The sequence below is a fragment of the Aspergillus nidulans genome, chromosome II, assembly GCF_000011425.1.
Source record: "Aspergillus nidulans FGSC A4 chromosome II".
NCBI classification, from domain to species: domain Eukaryota; kingdom Fungi; phylum Ascomycota; class Eurotiomycetes; order Eurotiales; family Aspergillaceae; genus Aspergillus; species Aspergillus nidulans.
The window spans coordinates 3,468,656-3,484,736 of record NC_066258.1 but is presented as its reverse complement, the minus strand read 5'-3'; the positions used below and the strand labels follow the sequence as shown (position 1 = coordinate 3,484,736).

General features: G+C 50.6%; 8 protein-coding genes across 8 annotated transcripts, besides 4 other annotated features; 3 read left to right on the top strand and 5 right to left on the bottom strand.

Moving 5' to 3' along the window:
• Nucleotides 1–16,081: part of a sequence feature (contig 1.61 483..865047(-1)) that runs on past both edges of the window.
• ANIA_03630 (DUF924 family protein) lies at nucleotides 1,502–2,782 on the top strand. Its single transcript, XM_656142.2, has 2 exons — nucleotides 1,502–1,984; nucleotides 2,073–2,782. The coding sequence occupies exons 1-2, from the start codon at nucleotides 1,617–1,619 to the stop codon at nucleotides 2,731–2,733; spliced, it is 1,029 nt and encodes a 342-aa protein (XP_661234.2). The 5' UTR covers nucleotides 1,502–1,616; the 3' UTR covers nucleotides 2,734–2,782.
• ANIA_03631 (putative cell surface protein) lies at nucleotides 3,137–4,297 on the bottom strand (the record flags this gene model as incomplete). Its single annotated transcript, XM_656143.1, has 2 exons — nucleotides 3,137–3,558; nucleotides 3,661–4,297. The coding sequence occupies 2 exons, from the start codon at nucleotides 4,295–4,297 to the stop codon at nucleotides 3,137–3,139; spliced, it is 1,059 nt and encodes a 352-aa protein (XP_661235.1).
• Nucleotides 4,787–6,781, bottom strand: nar1 (iron-sulfur cluster assembly protein NAR1; the record flags this gene model as incomplete). The annotated part of the gene is made up of 3 exons (XM_050611484.1): nucleotides 6,761–6,781; nucleotides 6,512–6,699; nucleotides 4,787–6,457 (listed from the first exon to the last, which is right to left on the bottom strand). The coding sequence occupies exons 2-3, from the start codon at nucleotides 6,611–6,613 to the stop codon at nucleotides 4,787–4,789; spliced, it is 1,773 nt and encodes a 590-aa protein (XP_050467511.1). The 5' UTR covers nucleotides 6,614–6,699; nucleotides 6,761–6,781.
• ANIA_03633 (uncharacterized protein) lies at nucleotides 7,697–8,551 on the bottom strand (the record flags this gene model as incomplete). Its single annotated transcript, XM_656145.1, has 3 exons — nucleotides 7,697–7,785; nucleotides 7,840–8,232; nucleotides 8,290–8,551. 3 exons carry the CDS (start codon nucleotides 8,549–8,551, stop codon nucleotides 7,697–7,699), a joined length of 744 nt encoding a protein of 247 aa, XP_661237.1.
• Nucleotides 9,324–9,332: a sequence feature (Short protein (ANIA_11405, CBF75731.1) was converted to a misc_feature.).
• Nucleotides 9,554–9,565: a sequence feature (Short protein (ANIA_11405, CBF75731.1) was converted to a misc_feature.).
• Nucleotides 9,806–9,835: a sequence feature (Short protein (ANIA_11405, CBF75731.1) was converted to a misc_feature.).
• Nucleotides 10,407–10,689, top strand: ANIA_11406 (Rpo12/RPC10 RNA polymerase subunit family protein; the record flags this gene model as incomplete). The annotated part of the gene is made up of 2 exons (XM_050611483.1): nucleotides 10,407–10,609; nucleotides 10,665–10,689. 2 exons carry the CDS (start codon nucleotides 10,407–10,409, stop codon nucleotides 10,687–10,689), a joined length of 228 nt encoding a protein of 75 aa, XP_050467510.1.
• On the bottom strand, nucleotides 11,080–12,535 carry ANIA_03634 (anthranilate phosphoribosyltransferase; the record flags this gene model as incomplete). The annotated part of the gene is made up of 2 exons (XM_656146.2): nucleotides 12,097–12,535; nucleotides 11,080–12,036 (listed from the first exon to the last, which is right to left on the bottom strand). The coding sequence occupies exons 1-2, from the start codon at nucleotides 12,418–12,420 to the stop codon at nucleotides 11,080–11,082; spliced, it is 1,281 nt and encodes a 426-aa protein (XP_661238.1). The 5' UTR covers nucleotides 12,421–12,535.
• On the top strand, nucleotides 12,745–13,879 carry ANIA_03635 (mitochondrial 54S ribosomal protein uL10m; the record flags this gene model as incomplete). Its single annotated transcript, XM_656147.2, has 1 exon — nucleotides 12,745–13,879. The coding sequence occupies exon 1, from the start codon at nucleotides 12,818–12,820 to the stop codon at nucleotides 13,877–13,879; it is 1,062 nt and encodes a 353-aa protein (XP_661239.1). The 5' UTR covers nucleotides 12,745–12,817.
• Nucleotides 13,917–15,655, bottom strand: ANIA_03636 (phosphatidylinositol-specific phospholipase C). The gene has a single exon (XM_656148.2). It carries the CDS (start codon nucleotides 15,569–15,571, stop codon nucleotides 14,114–14,116), a length of 1,458 nt encoding a protein of 485 aa, XP_661240.1. The 5' UTR covers nucleotides 15,572–15,655; the 3' UTR covers nucleotides 13,917–14,113.

Sequence of the window (16,081 nt, the reverse complement as noted above, 5' to 3'; positions counted from 1 at the left end):
CGTCGATTGTACAGGAACATTAAGCGCATTTTCAACATCTGCTCAGACCGGCAATTGGCCGGAGTTTTGAAGAGGGGAAATAAATATCTGAGAATATTGGACTTGGGTGTCCTGCAACACTTCGCGGAGCATATCGAAGTTTTTGTTTCTACCGCTTATCAGAGCGAATACGATGCTGTTAAACCGTCCTTGGAATTCCGACTTTTGTAAAATTTCGCAGCAGCGAACCGTTATATCTCACTTGGGCTCCCAAAGGTGCCGCATCCCAAAGCTCTGAGCACAACGCTACAGCGCCAGTTGTGCATGCAAATGTGATGGGTGTACGGGTGTACCGCATTTCCCCCCTCATGACCTCTCGGGTAGGTAGTTCGCATTGATAATAGCTGGTCCGTAGAGAACCGCCACACTGACGACGCACATTACCGGGAAGACTTGTGGCCAACTGGATTCCATCATCGAACTCAATTGTTCTCCTCTCCTCTTGTGCGGAACATGACCGCCGTCGGGGAATTAATGTCTTCGCGCAGCCGCAAGGAATAGAACATCTTGAAAGTTACGCTTAGGTTGTTGCGGCAGCAGAGGCTTCAGTCCTGGCCGACGCACCCCAACTCCAGCCTCCGTCTATAATGGTTTGGGTTACCCGAGTTCATCACGCAGACTGGGTTCAGGGTCCCCATTTTGATTCGTTTCTGGGTAGATTCGACACCAGCCTCGTAGGCGTCACTATCGACCACTTCGACCTTGGCGTTGAAGTTTGTCTGCCCTTTGAGTGCTCCTTCGGTGACGAGCTCATGGGTATGCATTTGTCTCGCAAACGTAGAAGAAATCCATCAGCAGAAGCACCGGGCTCCAACTTCAGGACGTTCGTGATCGTCGTGGTCGTTACGCCGTATAGTTTGCCCGTATCTTCTTTTTTCTGTTCATGAGTCAACTTGAACATGGCGTAGCTGCGGAGCTGGGAAATGGCACTGCGGAATGCGATGCTTCTATGGACGAAGTGGAGAAAATTTCAGTTGAAACTGTGCCTAACGGTGCGAAAGAAAGAACCTGGTACATGGGTGAGAATGGGCTATGGATGAAAAGGCGAGGCAGCATTTGGCAGTGCTCAAGAACCTGGCGGCTCAAAAACCGCAATCGCTCTGGACCCGTTCCTGAGAGCCTTTGTTCTGTGCAGCCTGAATCATGGTTCTAACATCTGACGAAACATGGTTGTAACCATCTGCGGTTTATTTCCTTGTGATGACTTGGATTCGACGAATGGAGGGTTACATTTGAAAATAGTAACCCTGATATGAGGCTATCCAACATAAAACCAGTCAAGTGACATGTGTTGTCAAACAAACATTGACAAGCGCATCTTTGATGAGCTTTGTGCCTGAGGCTGTGAATGTGCCCTAACACATCTCAAGTTCGAGGCCAAGGCTGCTGGGTGACGTAACCGGGAAAGAGCACAAGCTACGATCTCCAACCACATCTCTACTTCTACGGTTGCGGAGTAGATGGACAGACATTCGGTCTTGGAGCACTTCTCGACTTCAAAGCGCTCAAACCGAACCATTACCACACAACCTTGTATCCTTGTTTAGCTTCCGACAGCCTCTACTCGTTTAGAAGATATGCACCCAATTCTCCGTCCAAAATCCTATCACAAACGACTGCTTACCCTCCAGCATTGGACCGCGCTGAGACCGAGCACAAGTAGAAAAACACAATCAGCTTCACATTCATGGTCAATGAGAAGTCCAACTGTCCTGCAAACTGCTAGAGCAAGAAGAATACACACTGGGCCGATACCACGAACGCCTCCAAGCATGTCCAACGAGCCAAAAGTTGACCTGGCCATGTTTCTCGGTCCGTCCTTGCCAGGCCGCGTCTACAACTTCTGGTTCCAGCATGTTGCCGAAGACGCGAACCTCACCCTTCCGACGTTAGAGGTGTTCAAACCGTGGTTTACAAAAGATGCGGTGTTCGACCTGGAATGCGCGTGAGTCTGCATATGTCAATTCCCCATTTCTCTCTACCTCAATTTTTTAGTCCCCTGACCCAATAAAACGACTAATACAATTCCCCAGGACGCACTTTAAGCCCATCTTAGCTGCAATCCATCAATCCCACTCGCCACATCCGGAACCCCATACCCCCTCGCAAACCCAAACACCGTCCCCGTCCAGACTCGAAGCCCAGGCGCAGCAAATTCTCACGCTCATTAAGCCTACAACCGCACATGATTGGCTCGGCTTGATCATACTCCTCGACCAGCTCCCGCGCAACTGCTACAGAGGCACTGAGGCCGCACTCGTGTATACATTCTTCGACCCGATATGCAGGTTTATCGCGTCCCGGGCTTTGGAAGAGGGGATGGCCGTTAGACCCGAAATACGGTATCGCCTCGCGCTAAGGCATTGGTTTTACCTCCCTTTTATGCATTCAGAGGATCTTGGCCACCAAGAACTTGTGCTAAGGAGTTACCAAGAGATGGCTGATGATATTCGTCGGCTTTTGGATGAACCAGCGCACGGGGTAGGCGAGAAGGAATTATCTTGCCGGGTGATCCTGGCGAGCAATAGGGAAGCCGTCGAGGCCAACCTGGCGCAAAGCTTCAAGTTTCAGAAGGAGCACCATGATATCATTGCACGGTTTGGACGGTATCCTTACCGAAATGGAGTGCTGGGGAGAACTACAACGCCGGAGGAGGAAAAGTTCCTCAGCGAGACAGACATATCCTTCGGTTAATGCTCACTACCTCTTTTTATATATACAATTTAAGAGATATTTGCATAGAGATACACGCGTATCATAAGATAGATAACCAACCTACTTCCTTGACCAGAACGCCTATGCAACGATCCTCCACAGCCTTCGTCCTACATAATATGAAGACGAACTGAGCAAGAAAGACCGGTAGCCACAGTAACAATGTATTGCTCTAGATTCTCTGAACTAAAAATGGGTTGCTCTGCGTTTTAGGTACGTACATACCTCGAAATAAGAACAGTCGTGGTGCGCAGAGGTCTATCACCAGCCCGTACAAAACGCTGAGCGAAGACTGTACAACCAAGAAGCTCTTGGGCATGACACGAATAAAAATACAGACAGACCGGATGCTTTCCTGTTCCACCCCTAGACCAGAAGCAATTCACAGAACAATCGCCGCAAGCAATCCGAGAGCACCCAAGCTAGTACCGAGCCGCAGCGAGGCCCCATCATTCACTGCGGGGGCTGGGATGACCGTGACTGTTGGAACACCAATCATGGTAGGCGACCCACCAACTCCGGTATTGATGGAGCTGGTTGTTGGCGGTACCGGTTGAGGTAGTGCTGGTTGAGGTAGTGCTGGTTGAGGTAGTGCTGGTTGAGGAAGTGCTGGTTGAGGAAGTGCTGGCTGAGGAAGTGCTGGTTGAGGAAGTGCTGGTTGGGGGGGTGCTGGTTTGGGGGGTGCTAACTCTGGAGGTGCCAATTTTGGAGGCGCCAACTTCGGGGGTTCTGGAATTAGGGCTACTGGCTGTGAAGGTGCCGGTCGTGGAGGTACTGGTTGCAGGGGCGCCGGCGAAGGCGTCACTAACGGAACCGTGGAATAAGTGGTCGGCCATGGGCTCAGCGGCGGCGTTGGAAGCAACGAGACCGGAGAAGAGCCTATCAAGGAAGTTGAACTGTACGTACTTTCGCTGGCCAGTTTGGTCACAGGGTTAGTTGTCGGGAATGGCCGAGGCAGCGACGACGCGACAGGGGAGGTCCTGATTATAGTTGTCGAGTCGGGTGCACTTTCGCTAACAGCGGCAGAGCTGGTTGACGTAGGCCACGGCGTCAACGAAGCCCTAGAAGAAGGAATTAGGGGAGTCGAAGTGCTCCTCGCTGTCTCTGTGGAGCTAGTAGCAACAGTGCTCGAGAAACGCGTCGACGTAATTGTCGTGCTAGCAAATTCGTCGTCTTCATCACCTTCTTCTCCTTCATCCCAATCGGCAGCCGAAGTAACAGCAGCATCTGCGGTCGTCTCCGCCGTCACAGCGGTAGGGGAAGGTCCAAAGTCTGCAAGGAAACTGGGCTTGTAAGGAGCTGTGCCAGTGTACTCTGGACAGGCAGGATTGTCGTAGTCGAAGGGGTCCAGCCCGCCGCCACAGACAGAGACATCGCATATCTCGCCTGTCTCGGGGACATACCAGACAATGGAGTATTCATTCTTCTCGCTGACAGTTTCGGTGAAGGTGCAGCCTTCCAGAGTCGTTCGGGCATAGACGGTTCCTAAGAGGGAGATGGTTGAGATAAGAGAAACGGAGAGAGAGGGAAACGAGGGCATCATGGTGGTGGAGTTTGGTGATTATTATGTGACTAGGGTATGTAGAAGACTCAAGAGAAGGAGAGCCCGTGTAAACATGTATAGTAAAATGAGCGACTAGGTTAGGTGATGATGAAGAAGGAATGATTGAATGGTCAAGTGAAGGAATTGACGAGAAGCCAGGTTATAGACGAGAAGAAGGTGGATGTTTGTCTATCCAGGATGGGAAGGAACAGTCGAGAGAAGGCACAACTGAGGTGCGCTTTCAAACGGGCTCCTCCATTGACCATTCATACATGACCTCTTTACAGCCCAGCCCTGTAGCCTCAACTCTATTTTGGAATCACTTTACATCAATACTGTAGGATCACGAGATAAAAGCAAGACCCAAGAATATTTTGGTATCGCTCTAAATCTATGCTTATGCAAACCATCCCATGCAGTATACCAATGCGAAACGTAGTACAAAGGGTATATATCGATCGTAAAGCGTGATGACCATTCGACTCCGACCTACCAACCACCACCAATTTTCCCTGCCAACTCCACAACCCGCGAGGTATCATTCGGTGCACTTGGCTTGCCGACATCGCTCTCCACCTCGCGGTACGTCGTATAGGCCAGCTTTTCAAGTGGAATATCCGTGATAGCAGACCAGTGCTGCAGGGTCTTGTGGACTCTATCTTCGTTATCTGTGACTGAAACTGTTCGTACATCCTCTACCGCGTCATCCATATCTGAATCAGCTGAGTAGTAAGCCTCATCGACGCGAGCAAGCCAGGAGCGCTGCTCATGTGGTAAGGGCTTTGAGGTTTCGGACGTCACTGAAGCATCGTGCTGCGCGTTGAATTCCCTCGCATCACCAATGCGTATCTGACCTCCTCCATTGGTACAGCCACCAGGGCATGCCATGACCTCTACATAAGCATAGTCCATGCTCGACCCGGCAGAGGCTCCGTTTCGTGATATTGGTTGCCGTCGACCTCCGGCCGTTTGTCCGGTCGCTACCTTGGCCCCCGGCAGGCGGGATACCCGCGCGGGCTTGAGTTTTCGGACTAAATTCTGAATATTTCTGAAGCCGTAGTAACGGGCTGCTTTCAGTATCGGTTCACCTTCAGGGGACATCAAGGTGTAGTCCACAACATCCGCGTTCCGACCCCGCTGAGTGACAATCTCGCTGCCGGGGTTGCGAGCTTGGAAAGACAGGAGCACATTATGCAGGTAACCTCCTGAGGTACCAGAGGCGCTTGTCTGTCGTGAGAACGACTTCTCAGAGAAAAGAAAAACGTTAAGTGCTGGGTCTGGGAAAGGTAGGCGGAGCGACTGAGGAAGGCTCTTCCTTGGTAGGTTGGGCAGTGAAATCCCTCGAGATGACGCTAAGCTGAGTAGTTCGCGTGAGGTGATGACGCAGTCAACATCGCGAACAGGCGTATTTGGCTCCCCCGATGAGAGTCTATTCCAGGCGGCATCGGTTAGTTCTTCTCGGCTAGCCTCAAGCTTCTTGTCAAAACAAGGCATAATTGATAGATGCCAAATCCGAGAAGCAGGTACACCGAGCTTCTTGCTGATTACTGTCTTCAAGAAAGTACCCGTCAAGGCCTGGGGTGACTTCAACCGAGATAAGTGAGGAAGAATAAATGGATGCGTTTTCTCAGCATAGCAGATCCAACCTGGACATGCTGATGAAAGAATCGGTCGTTTAGGCGCCGAGGAGCCCGTCAATGACTCGCTGACTTCGTCCGCCGTCAGAACCAACACTGCCTCGCGTAGAGAATTGGTATCAACAACCCAGCTGAAACCGCTGCCGTGCTTTCCCCCTGCCCTCAAACCATTGGGTCCGCTGAGGAACTGATGTATTATATGATTTGCCTCCTTCTCCGAAACCCCGTATGTAGCTGCTAAACTCGCGCGTACCTGAGGACTGACGCTGGCAACGAAAATCCGCCCTTCGTCTCTTGTTCTCCCACTGTCCTCTATGACTGTCCCATTCTCGCCACTCACTAGTCGAATCTCGGGTTGCGCATCGAGGGTGTTGAGGACCTCATTATGCGACTGTAGCGAGATGAGCACTGCCTCGGCGGACGTAACACAACCGGAGCATGCGAGGCAATCGGTGAGGGAGATCTGCGCTGGAGGGGGATTTTCTGGTTGCACTTTGTCTTCTGTGGTGACTTCGTAGGGATTCTATTCATACTCCAATCAATACCTACCCCGCGAGCAGATTGATTACTAACTTACCTCATTCGACTGCTTCTGTGGGAGCGACTCGACGGGTTTTATACAAGCGACGCCTGGGGAGATGAAATCGTTTAAGTCGTCTGCGGAGAGGATTGCGCTCATTGTAGCCGCGGGGGTGGCCCCTCGGAATGATGACTGAGAGTCACGAGTGCGGGGAATCCAATTCTTCGTCTAGAGCGTGATTGAGCCTTGTGATGGAGGGCCTTAATGAGAATAAGTTGGCAGAAGAGATAGGAAGAGAGAACTTACCGGGGGATAAGCTGATGTAGAGATATGTAGAGAATATATGCTTTGTAATCGGCGTGGCGAAGTGTCCATTTTTTGAAGCTCCGTGGGGAGACAAATAACAGTAATCAGCGATAAGACGATCCAAGATTTCCAATCCCGGCATCGGAGCGGATATACACGTGACTAGCTGCAGTAATCTGAGTCATCTTCAATTCGAGAACGGCGATTCGTCCCTTCCGTAAACATTATACCTTCCGTTGTCTAGATAACGATCGTTGTACAGGCCTGATACGGAACAATAGCCTGACCCACGTTTATGTAGCTTTATACTTTGTACCGGTAGCGGCATCAAGCCTATCTAACCCTAATAACTCCGCTCTCCGCCACTTCCGTCACGGATCTAACAAAGCAACAGTGCGACAGAATGACCTTGTATAGCACAAACCGCAGAAGTGAGGTTAATCATAATTGCAAGTATTCGACAGCCTCTATATTGCCGTCTGGAGCTCCTCCCGGTTACTGCACGCAGCAAATATGAACCGATCGGGACGGACAATCACATACTTGCGCCCTCCCAGCACCCTTCCGAGATAGTACATATCATAGTGCTGTGGCTCAGGTCTCCTATCGCACAATGGAGACTTCGCAAAATCTTCCGTACTTGCGAGCTGATATACGGAGTTTGCGCTACCGTGATCATCGAAAGATTCGAGACTGGTCTGTGCTCTGGGTAAGGTAGGTAGCGTCATCGATGCGGATCTCGCCCTTTGAATAGCCCCCCATAGCATAAACAATCTCCCAGGCAGAGACAAGTTCATTAGGCTAGTCAAGGTAAACAAGTAACTGGAATAGGCCTTTCTTAGATGGATGGAAATCAATATCATCCATGAAGAATACTGTGCCTGGTCTGGTCTGGACTTGCAATATACTTGAGGTAGGCAGACACCCCCGTTGAGATCAGGAATGAAGGGCATCCCATGCGAGAATCGATAACGAACCATACCCTTTTCTGTGGCCGAGTCGCAGCTGTCGTTGCCAGCTCGGAACTAGATTCATGATAAACAAGTAGCATGAGCGAAGGAATATCTTCAGTGGATTACTTTCGGTGACAAATTCTCTGTTCCTGATTGTTAGAGCGAGGGATTTTTCGAGCTGTTGCTTGCGCTCTAAGTACCAGTTCTTGAGGACAGCTTCATGACGGGGTGAATCGAGTGTGCTCTGGCGGCAAAGTAAAGCAAGACGCCAGGCTAGGGATGCAGCGTCTCGGAAGCCGGAAGAAATAACTTGACCACCAACTAGGCGTAGGGTTAATCCAGAAAACCTTCTCGCAAGCGTAGAGTAAAAGCCATACATGGAGGAACACGTGCGCCGCATCGCCACACAAGACAACGCGGCCATGAGACCACTTGTTGCAGCTGCGTGCAGATAACCGGAACGGTCTCGACCTAAGGACGCTGATGCAGTTCCCGGGATATTGCACATCTTGCGTGAGCCTGTAACCATAGCTCAGCTACATTCTCTCACCATCAGTAACACCACAATCAGCTTACCCGTATCGTTTCCTGCATGCGTCAGGTAGGGGAAGAATGACTTCTCGCGTCCTTTAGGCGAAGCCATCTCATCACCATCCTCGCCCTTCAAGACAACAAATTCAAACCTCCAGAGCCGGTCTGATGGGAGACCAAATCGCGTACAGATAGCTGGGCGCTTAGGATTGCACAGAAATCGAAAATTCGAGTGGAAAAAAAGGTCGTATACCTGCTCCGGCGTGTACTTCAGCTTCCAGAGCGGGAAATCAGGGTGTGTTGCCATCGTAGGCAATGTTACCTTCCAGTTTAGCGCTACCCATGTTTCGTCATAGAAAGCACTACAACGACAAGTTAGTAGTCCACCTTCGAATGCCATCTGGCTTGCTTTTAAAGACTTGCCCATGAGCTTGTTCCATCAGTATCCCCAATGGTTCGAGGTAATTTTTACTGGTGAATCCGGTCTTGCCGTCGGCGCCGACGAAAAACCTGGATCGTATAGAACGAAGTTCACCATCCAATCCGCGATACCGACAATACGTCCAATCGTCGTCCTGCTGGATCTCAAGGACAGTGGAATTGGCTCTTAGTTGGCAGAAGCATGAGGATGCCATAGCATCCCGAAGGTGTTTCTCCAGAACTGGCTGTTTATTGCTGATGAAGCCAACATGCCCCGTGTCTCCTTCTGTCTGGAAGACAGTATTCAATGTTAATCCTTGTATAGAGTCAAGAGCAGGAAACAGACCGTAGAATAATCCATCTTCAGGAAAGAATCCCGACTGAGATCTTTCTCAGTCCCTCCAATGAATTTGATTATCTACATACCTAAAGTTCGTTTTAGTATCTTCAGCTGTGGGTATGGGTTTGGGTGGGCTTCAAGGCGTCCAAGCAACGTACAACTCCCAATCTCACTGTGAATTTGTCTATATATGCCAAGCCCTTGTATCAAGCGGATGCCATCTTCATCCAAAGCAATACCCCGAGGATCTGTCGTAATACCGTTCTCTCTCTCAAGGAGGACGTGATTTACGGACGTCCGACTTAAATATCCCGACAGCATGGCCCCTGTAGGCCCGCATCCACAGATAACCACATCTGTAGTTTCACATCCTTCAGAAGTAGTACTTATTTTGTGTGTAACGTAAATGAGAGACTGCGATGTGGCCAGCAGCGGCGGATTGTGTTCTGATGATATATCGCTTGAAGGCAGTTAATACCGTTGATCTCGCCCCCAACTAATCAGATTGAATAGTACTAGTGCAGATTTTGTTGGAAATCAATATAACAGGCTTACTGGGATGTAAGTTGAAAATAGGTAGCCTTGTCCGGATGTCGAATTATCCAGCGACAGACTTGTATGCCGCATGGATACGGAGTACGGAGTGGGTTAAATTCTGTTTGGCAGTATGCCGTTTGGTCCTGATACGAGCCCAGGGTATGATGTGTCGTCCTCTCCACGCGCAAGACCTTGATCCATGGTGTGACATAAGTGTAGGCAGCTTCTTTTGACCATAGAGAAGCAAATCTATGATTGGCCCAGAATACGCCGAGGGGTCTGAGCCTGATGTAGTGGACCTTCAATCACGGAGTAAAGTCTCGAGGAAAACGTCCCGTTTCCCGATCTGTCCTTTGAAGAACGGAATGATGATGATACTGATGATGATGATACTGGGAAATTCAAGTCGTCTATCAATAGATCAAATACAAAATATGATCGAAGAACAAGCATATTTTATAGAAGACTGGATCCTCGAGAGATGGACAAATGGCGAGCTTCTCATAAAGCACTCTTCAGTCCCATTGCTGAATGTATTTAAAGATGCGGATCTTGTAGATGTACCACGTACTAATCCTTAGGAGTACCTAGATGTTGTAGTACATCTACGCTTTCGAGTCTGACTTCGGCAGAGAATGCCGAATAGCGGCCGACGGGACGGGAGCGCGGTCCCGCTATCTTTTACAGCACGTGACTTTAATATAGCAGCATGACTAATCTCAAAAAGAGGATCCAGGACGGCGCAGAAAGAAATCGACTCGACCCATCAAACACCGATAAACTGAAAGCTTGCAAGACTCTTCGCTCTCAACGACGCTATTCATTACATCACTGAACTGTACGAATACCAAAACCAGTTACGATCATGTCCCGTGAAGCCTACCAAGTCCCCTCCCTCGGCGGCGGCAATGCTTTCAGCAACGACAACCTCGGTGCGGGTTCTCTCGACGGTCCTATCGTCGCCTACCTGTGCGGTGACTGCAACGCCCGTGTGTCACTCAAGCGAGGCGATCAGATCCGCTGCAAGGAGTGTGGACATCGTGTTTTATACAAGGAGCGGACGAAGCGGTGAGTTTTTCTTCCCTACTGTATCCGGGCGTGAATGCTGATTAGGACATTCTAGAATGGTTCAGTTCGAGGCGCGATAGGACAATAACTTAGACTGTGGTGGCTTGTTCGAGCTTTGTTATGGTTGTTTTTCGCATTTTCGTGGCGCTCCGGGAGTTAGGATTCAAAAGACAGCGAAGCATAGTGTTGCGGCTTCATAGCGGCACTTGCGCGCAAGAGTATTGCTACAAAGGGATGGCTGAAACTATGCATCCTGTATCCAAGAGCAAATATTCTCTGGTGAAATCCATGATTTGGTACGACATGATACTCATTATACCCAATCACTTTTTCCTGGTTTCCTAAAGTCAAAATTCAAGCACCCGGGCTTGGTTCTCTCATTATTTCATAACAAGAATGCAGCCGAAAGGCCAGAGAGAGGAAGAGGATAGTAAAGGACAAAATAGCCGAAAAGTGCTCATGTCTGGCTCTTAAAGCTTGTTTGTAACCTCGATGAACTCCTCAAAGCATTTCAATGCCGAGCCGCTCTCGATCGCCCAGCGCGCTCGGCGGACACCCTCCTTCCAACGACCGCCTCCAGGACCACGTTCGGTAATGACCTGTCCATCATCGCCAGGGCCCATGTTAGAGCTGTCTGCTTCGCAGATTCCAGAGGTTACCAAGAGCGCGGCGACGTTCATGAGCACGAAGCTCAGGATTGGATCATCTCGGGGTAGCTCATTGCGTAAAATCTGCATCAGTTTGGCCGCATTGTCTTTAGGCATCTTCCGTCCGTAGACAGCAGTCAGCGGGTAGCTAGGCAGACCGAAATCGGCGGGCTCGAGCTGGAATTCATCCAGTTTGGCTATTGTGGGGGGAGTCCTGTACTCCTCATCTTCGTCATCCTCTTTTGACAGATCGTAGTCGGGGTTAGGGATCTCGGATAATTGCCAGCAATTCGTCTTTCCTGCACAGCTAATCTCATCCAGATCCTCTTCACCGCAGATAACGAGACCTTTTGTAACTCCGTTCTGGCGCAGCGCTTCTACAAACACCGGCCCGAGAGCCTTGTAGGCCACACCAACAACACGAGCTTCAATGGCCCAGTCCACGGGGTTTGCGAGCGGGCCCATCAGGTTAAAGATTGTTCGCAGTCCAAGATTTCGGCGCACATTGTCAGCGTACATCATACCATAATGGAAGTTCGGCGCGAACAAGAAAGCATAATTCGACGCGGCGTACACTTGGCTCAGGTTCTCGGCGGTGACAGCGCCAATCTTGGGCGGGACGGGAGTAATAGCATTCAACACATCGGCGGATCCGGAGAAGGATGTTTGCGCGCGGTTTCCGTGCTTAGCCATCATAAGAAGGGGGGAAGCGAGAATAGACGAGGTCGTTGAGATGTTGAAGGTGGAATGCGAATCGCCGCCCGTTCCGACTATGTCGCACTGCAACAAAAGCACGAGTGTTAGAACGGTATACACCACATTCGAAACATAGACACATACCAGGCCACCTCTGTAATTTCCCTCCTTTCTCCCACGAGATTGGATCGCCTGTCTCAGAGCTGCCTTGTCGGTTTGGCGAGCGGCCTCTCTCATCCGATGCGAACATTTCGCGATGACTTCCGCATCTTTGTCCAATTGAGTTGAATGCAAAAGTGTAAGAAGAGCTGCGGTCTGAATGTCTGAAAGACGATCCTCAAAAATCAATGCAAATGCTGAGGCGATCTCTGAAGCTTCCACGGCTAACTCGGACGCGGGGTACGCGAGCTTCTTGAGGAGGGGGCTGATGGAGATGCTCTCCGGCTTTTGGCGAGGAGAAGCAGACATTGGGTCTTGATTTCGGATAATTGGAAATCCAGATGCTTTGGCGAACAGTTATTCGAAACAGTGAGCCTTCAACTGCCGGCTGCGCGGCTTTATAAGTGCTTTGTTCCAATAATTGACGATCGCCCTGTGACACATACTACTCTCGGCAAAGCTCAATGTACTCCGTAAGGGACACGGCAAAATCACACCGCCATAGCAAATACGCTAGTCCTCTTTTAGACTCTCAGATTTCGTCCGTTATTTTTGTCTAGTCCGATCTGAAGACGCTGTCCTTGCTAGCAATCTATCACTCCCGACTTCTGCAAAGAGGGTTACTCGCTGCCTGGCGTGCACGAGGACCTTACTCTCAACGAGGGGAAAAATTTTCCATTGAATTTCTGCGAGGATTGTAGTCGCAATGCCTCCTCGGATACGCCTCACAAATGCCCGGGTTCCTCAACCCATTCGGTGCCAGAGGGTCCTCCACCAATTTGATGTCGCCATTCCAGTCCGTTATGCCAGTACCGCAACGGCTACGACTCCTGCTCCCTCGATTGAGCAGATGACCATTTCTCCCGCTCCCATCGCCAGATTCCCTCCCTCTCAGCCCCCATCGCACCGCAGACCCGAGTTCCGACGCTCCCAACTTCTCCGCCAATACACCTCCATCATTCGCACTACGCCTCTTATGGTCTTCCTTCAACATGACAACCTTCAATCAGTCGAATGGGCCGCTATTCGACGAGAACTCAGCAAAGCTATGCAAAAAGTTGACGCGAAGATCGCTGCGGAAGGCCGGTCCACTCCAGCTCTGGCCCCCCATATCAAAATTCAAATCATCCAGACCAGCATCTTCGAGGTTGCACTGCGAATTGTGGAGTACTTTCGACCAGACAAGGCCACACTGGAGAAAGGCAAGTCCCCCAGCGCAGTCGACCCAGCCACGCAAACATCCGCGGAAATTTCGCTCGCCGGGTCTAAGGACGACCTAACATTGACACACGATCTCTCGCGTGCGGCTCAGGCTGCAGTGCGCAACATGAAGGGGAAGCACGAGCTCTCTACCCTTCTTGCCGGACCTATTGCTGTCCTTTCTATTCCTTATGTGTCCCCAGAACACTTGAAGGCCGCCATGACAGTTCTGGCTCCCAAAGCCTTCGGGTATACTGCGCCCACTCGAAGAGCGAACCCCGACTGGCACGAGCCTCACGTCCAGAATGGTCTGAACAAACTGAGCGTACTTGCTGCACGCCTGGATAACCAGTTGTTCGATGTTGACCAGACGAAGTGGGTTGGAAGTATTGAAGGTGGTATGGACGGTCTGCGTTCTCAACTCATTATGGCATTACAGAGTATGGGATCCAGTATTACGAGCACTCTGGAGGGAGCTGGCAAGAGTTTGTACTTCACTCTTGAGAGCAGGAGAAGTGTGCTTGAAGATGAGCAGAAGGGCACCAGCGGTGAGAATAAGGCAGAGTAGACACGCTGCTATCTTTGGGTTTATCTGTATAATAAGGACTTGTATTTTTGATCTTGTAAAGATTATGATTGTCTTCTAGAAGAATTCTCTGTTTAGCCTCAATGGCAGACTTCTTACGCATGGTAGTCGTTTTGAAATATAAAAGTCAGTTGTCTCTGAACGTTAAGCATGAACTCAACCTGTTTAATTGAGCTGACCCCAAACAGCAACTTACATCAAGTTACACCCGTTCTCTTATTTCTGCTCATGGTCCTTCCTCTCATTCTCCTGCTTTACCTGCCTCACCATGAGCTTGGCATTAAAGCCCACGATAGCCCTAGCAAGGTCCCAATCACCATCCAGACCAACCCAGTCCGTAACTAGAATACCAGTCGACCAATCCGCGCCCTCTTTCTCCCCATGCTTCCTGCAAAGGTAATCAACCGTCGCCGGGTTCACCTTTTCGGCGATCTTTTCCGGCCACGTCCCGAGCTTGAAGAAGTTGCTCGCGCTTAAAAAGTTAATGTAGAATGGATGGGCCCTTGTTGCCTTAGGTCCTGGGAGGATCCCAAAGGGATAACATGTCTCGCTGGCGCGCTTGCAGTGTTCGGTCACATACTGGATCTTCTTGTTGATGTTCTGCGTTTCCATGACTTCGTAAAAATCTTGGATAATGATTTGGCCGCTGGGACACGTCGCATTGGCACAGTTGTCCGCCCAGCCTGTCGCGTTAATTCCCCAGCCTCGCCCGCCGTGAATTTCCTTGAGTTCCTCGAGGATGTTGAATCGGCGAACGAGGACAATTTTGCCGCGGGCTTCGCCAAGAGTTGGAATCTTGGGGTCGGTGTACCACCTGCTCCCTGGGCGTGCGTAATGGTCGCGGATGATGCGGCTGAGCTGTTCGTCCGTGTGGGTTCCAGGCCCTTCGCGTTTCAGTGAGATGATGAGCGTTTCGGAGGGGTTGTGTTCCAGGAAGTCAATGACTTCACGCTCCAAGTCGCGAAAGTACTTGTCGCCCGTAAGGGATATGGGAAATGTGCTATGCACTAAGGCAAGCTCGTCCTTGGCCTTGTCGTTGGGGAATTTGGGCTGCACGCGGATGTCGAAAAAGCGCACGCCGTTCTTGAGCTGCTCGCGCGGGCTGACGGCCTGGCAGCGGACGGAGGGTGGTGCGATATGGCATGTGGGGGAGTTGTGCGTTCCCGGGATGGATAACGACGAGAGCAAGGTGTCGTCCTTGAGCTCTCGCATCCACGCATTCAAATTTGCAGATGAAAAGACGGCAAGGTGGGACTCTGCCGGCGTGAAGATACCCGTGAACCGGAGGTTTGCGTCCTTGCTCAGCGGTTTCATGCTGGCGGTTTCGGTTGTCGGCACTGGGGTTTGAATCTGGTGCCGTTCGCCCCTGGACTCGAAGAACCAGCGAATTCGCTCCTTGTCTGAGTCGATGTAAGAGCGCAACTCGGTACGCACCGTCTTGAAAGGCTCAACATGGATATCGACGTCCTTGTGCTGGAACGGTTTGGTGTCGTCAGTGATTGATGCGACGGGCGCCTCAGCGCGAGTGACATTTGTCACGAGCCTGGTGAAGTTCTTGGCTAGAGCACCAATGTCAACATCGCGAGGCTTCTCAGGGGCGCGGAAGCGTTCGATGCGCTTCAGCGTAATAGGCGTAGAGGTGAGATTGCGGATGGTCAAGTGTTCAGCCACCATCGTGTCGCTGCCTATCAGACAATCTGAATATATCGAAATATGCAGTGGCTCAGGTAGTCAATGTCGAAACTAAATTGGGACGCGGAATAAACTGGACGCTGCTCAGCTTTTAGGCTTCAAAGTTCTCCAGCTGTGGTTCCTGGTTCTTGTCGCACTAACACCTTTGATGGGCGGGGCGCCAATTAGGAACTCGCATGCAGCCTCAGCCCAGGGTAGAATCCCAGGCTAGCTGAAGTCCAATTGGATCCGATGCGGATCAGATTGAGATTGGTGAATGATAATCGTCCCAAGAGTTGGTTCCTTTTGCTGATGGTGGGGGAGGGGTAACTCGAGCTGAAGCCGTGCCATTGGTATGTGCATTCGGGCGGTGGTCCTACTTCCAAGGTTGTACGGCTTCAACTCCGAGTATAGTCGAATAATTACGTCTCGCAGAGTAATTTTAGAGTATTTTTTTGACGATGTTTTTTGGTCGCAAATGGTATTTATCTACACCTTTCTGTGAAAAGATGA

Coding starts and splice junctions, on each gene's coding strand:
- ANIA_03630 (XM_656142.2), top strand. CDS start 1,617: ATGCACCCAATTCTCCGTCCAAAATCCTATCACAAACGACTGCTTACC. Junction 1,985..2,072: donor GTGTTCGACCTGGAATGCGC/GTGAGTCTGCAT, acceptor ACAATTCCCCAG/GACGCACTTTAAGCCCATCT.
- ANIA_03636 (XM_656148.2), bottom strand. CDS start 15,571: ATGGTGGCTGAACACTTGACCATCCGCAATCTCACCTCTACGCCTATT.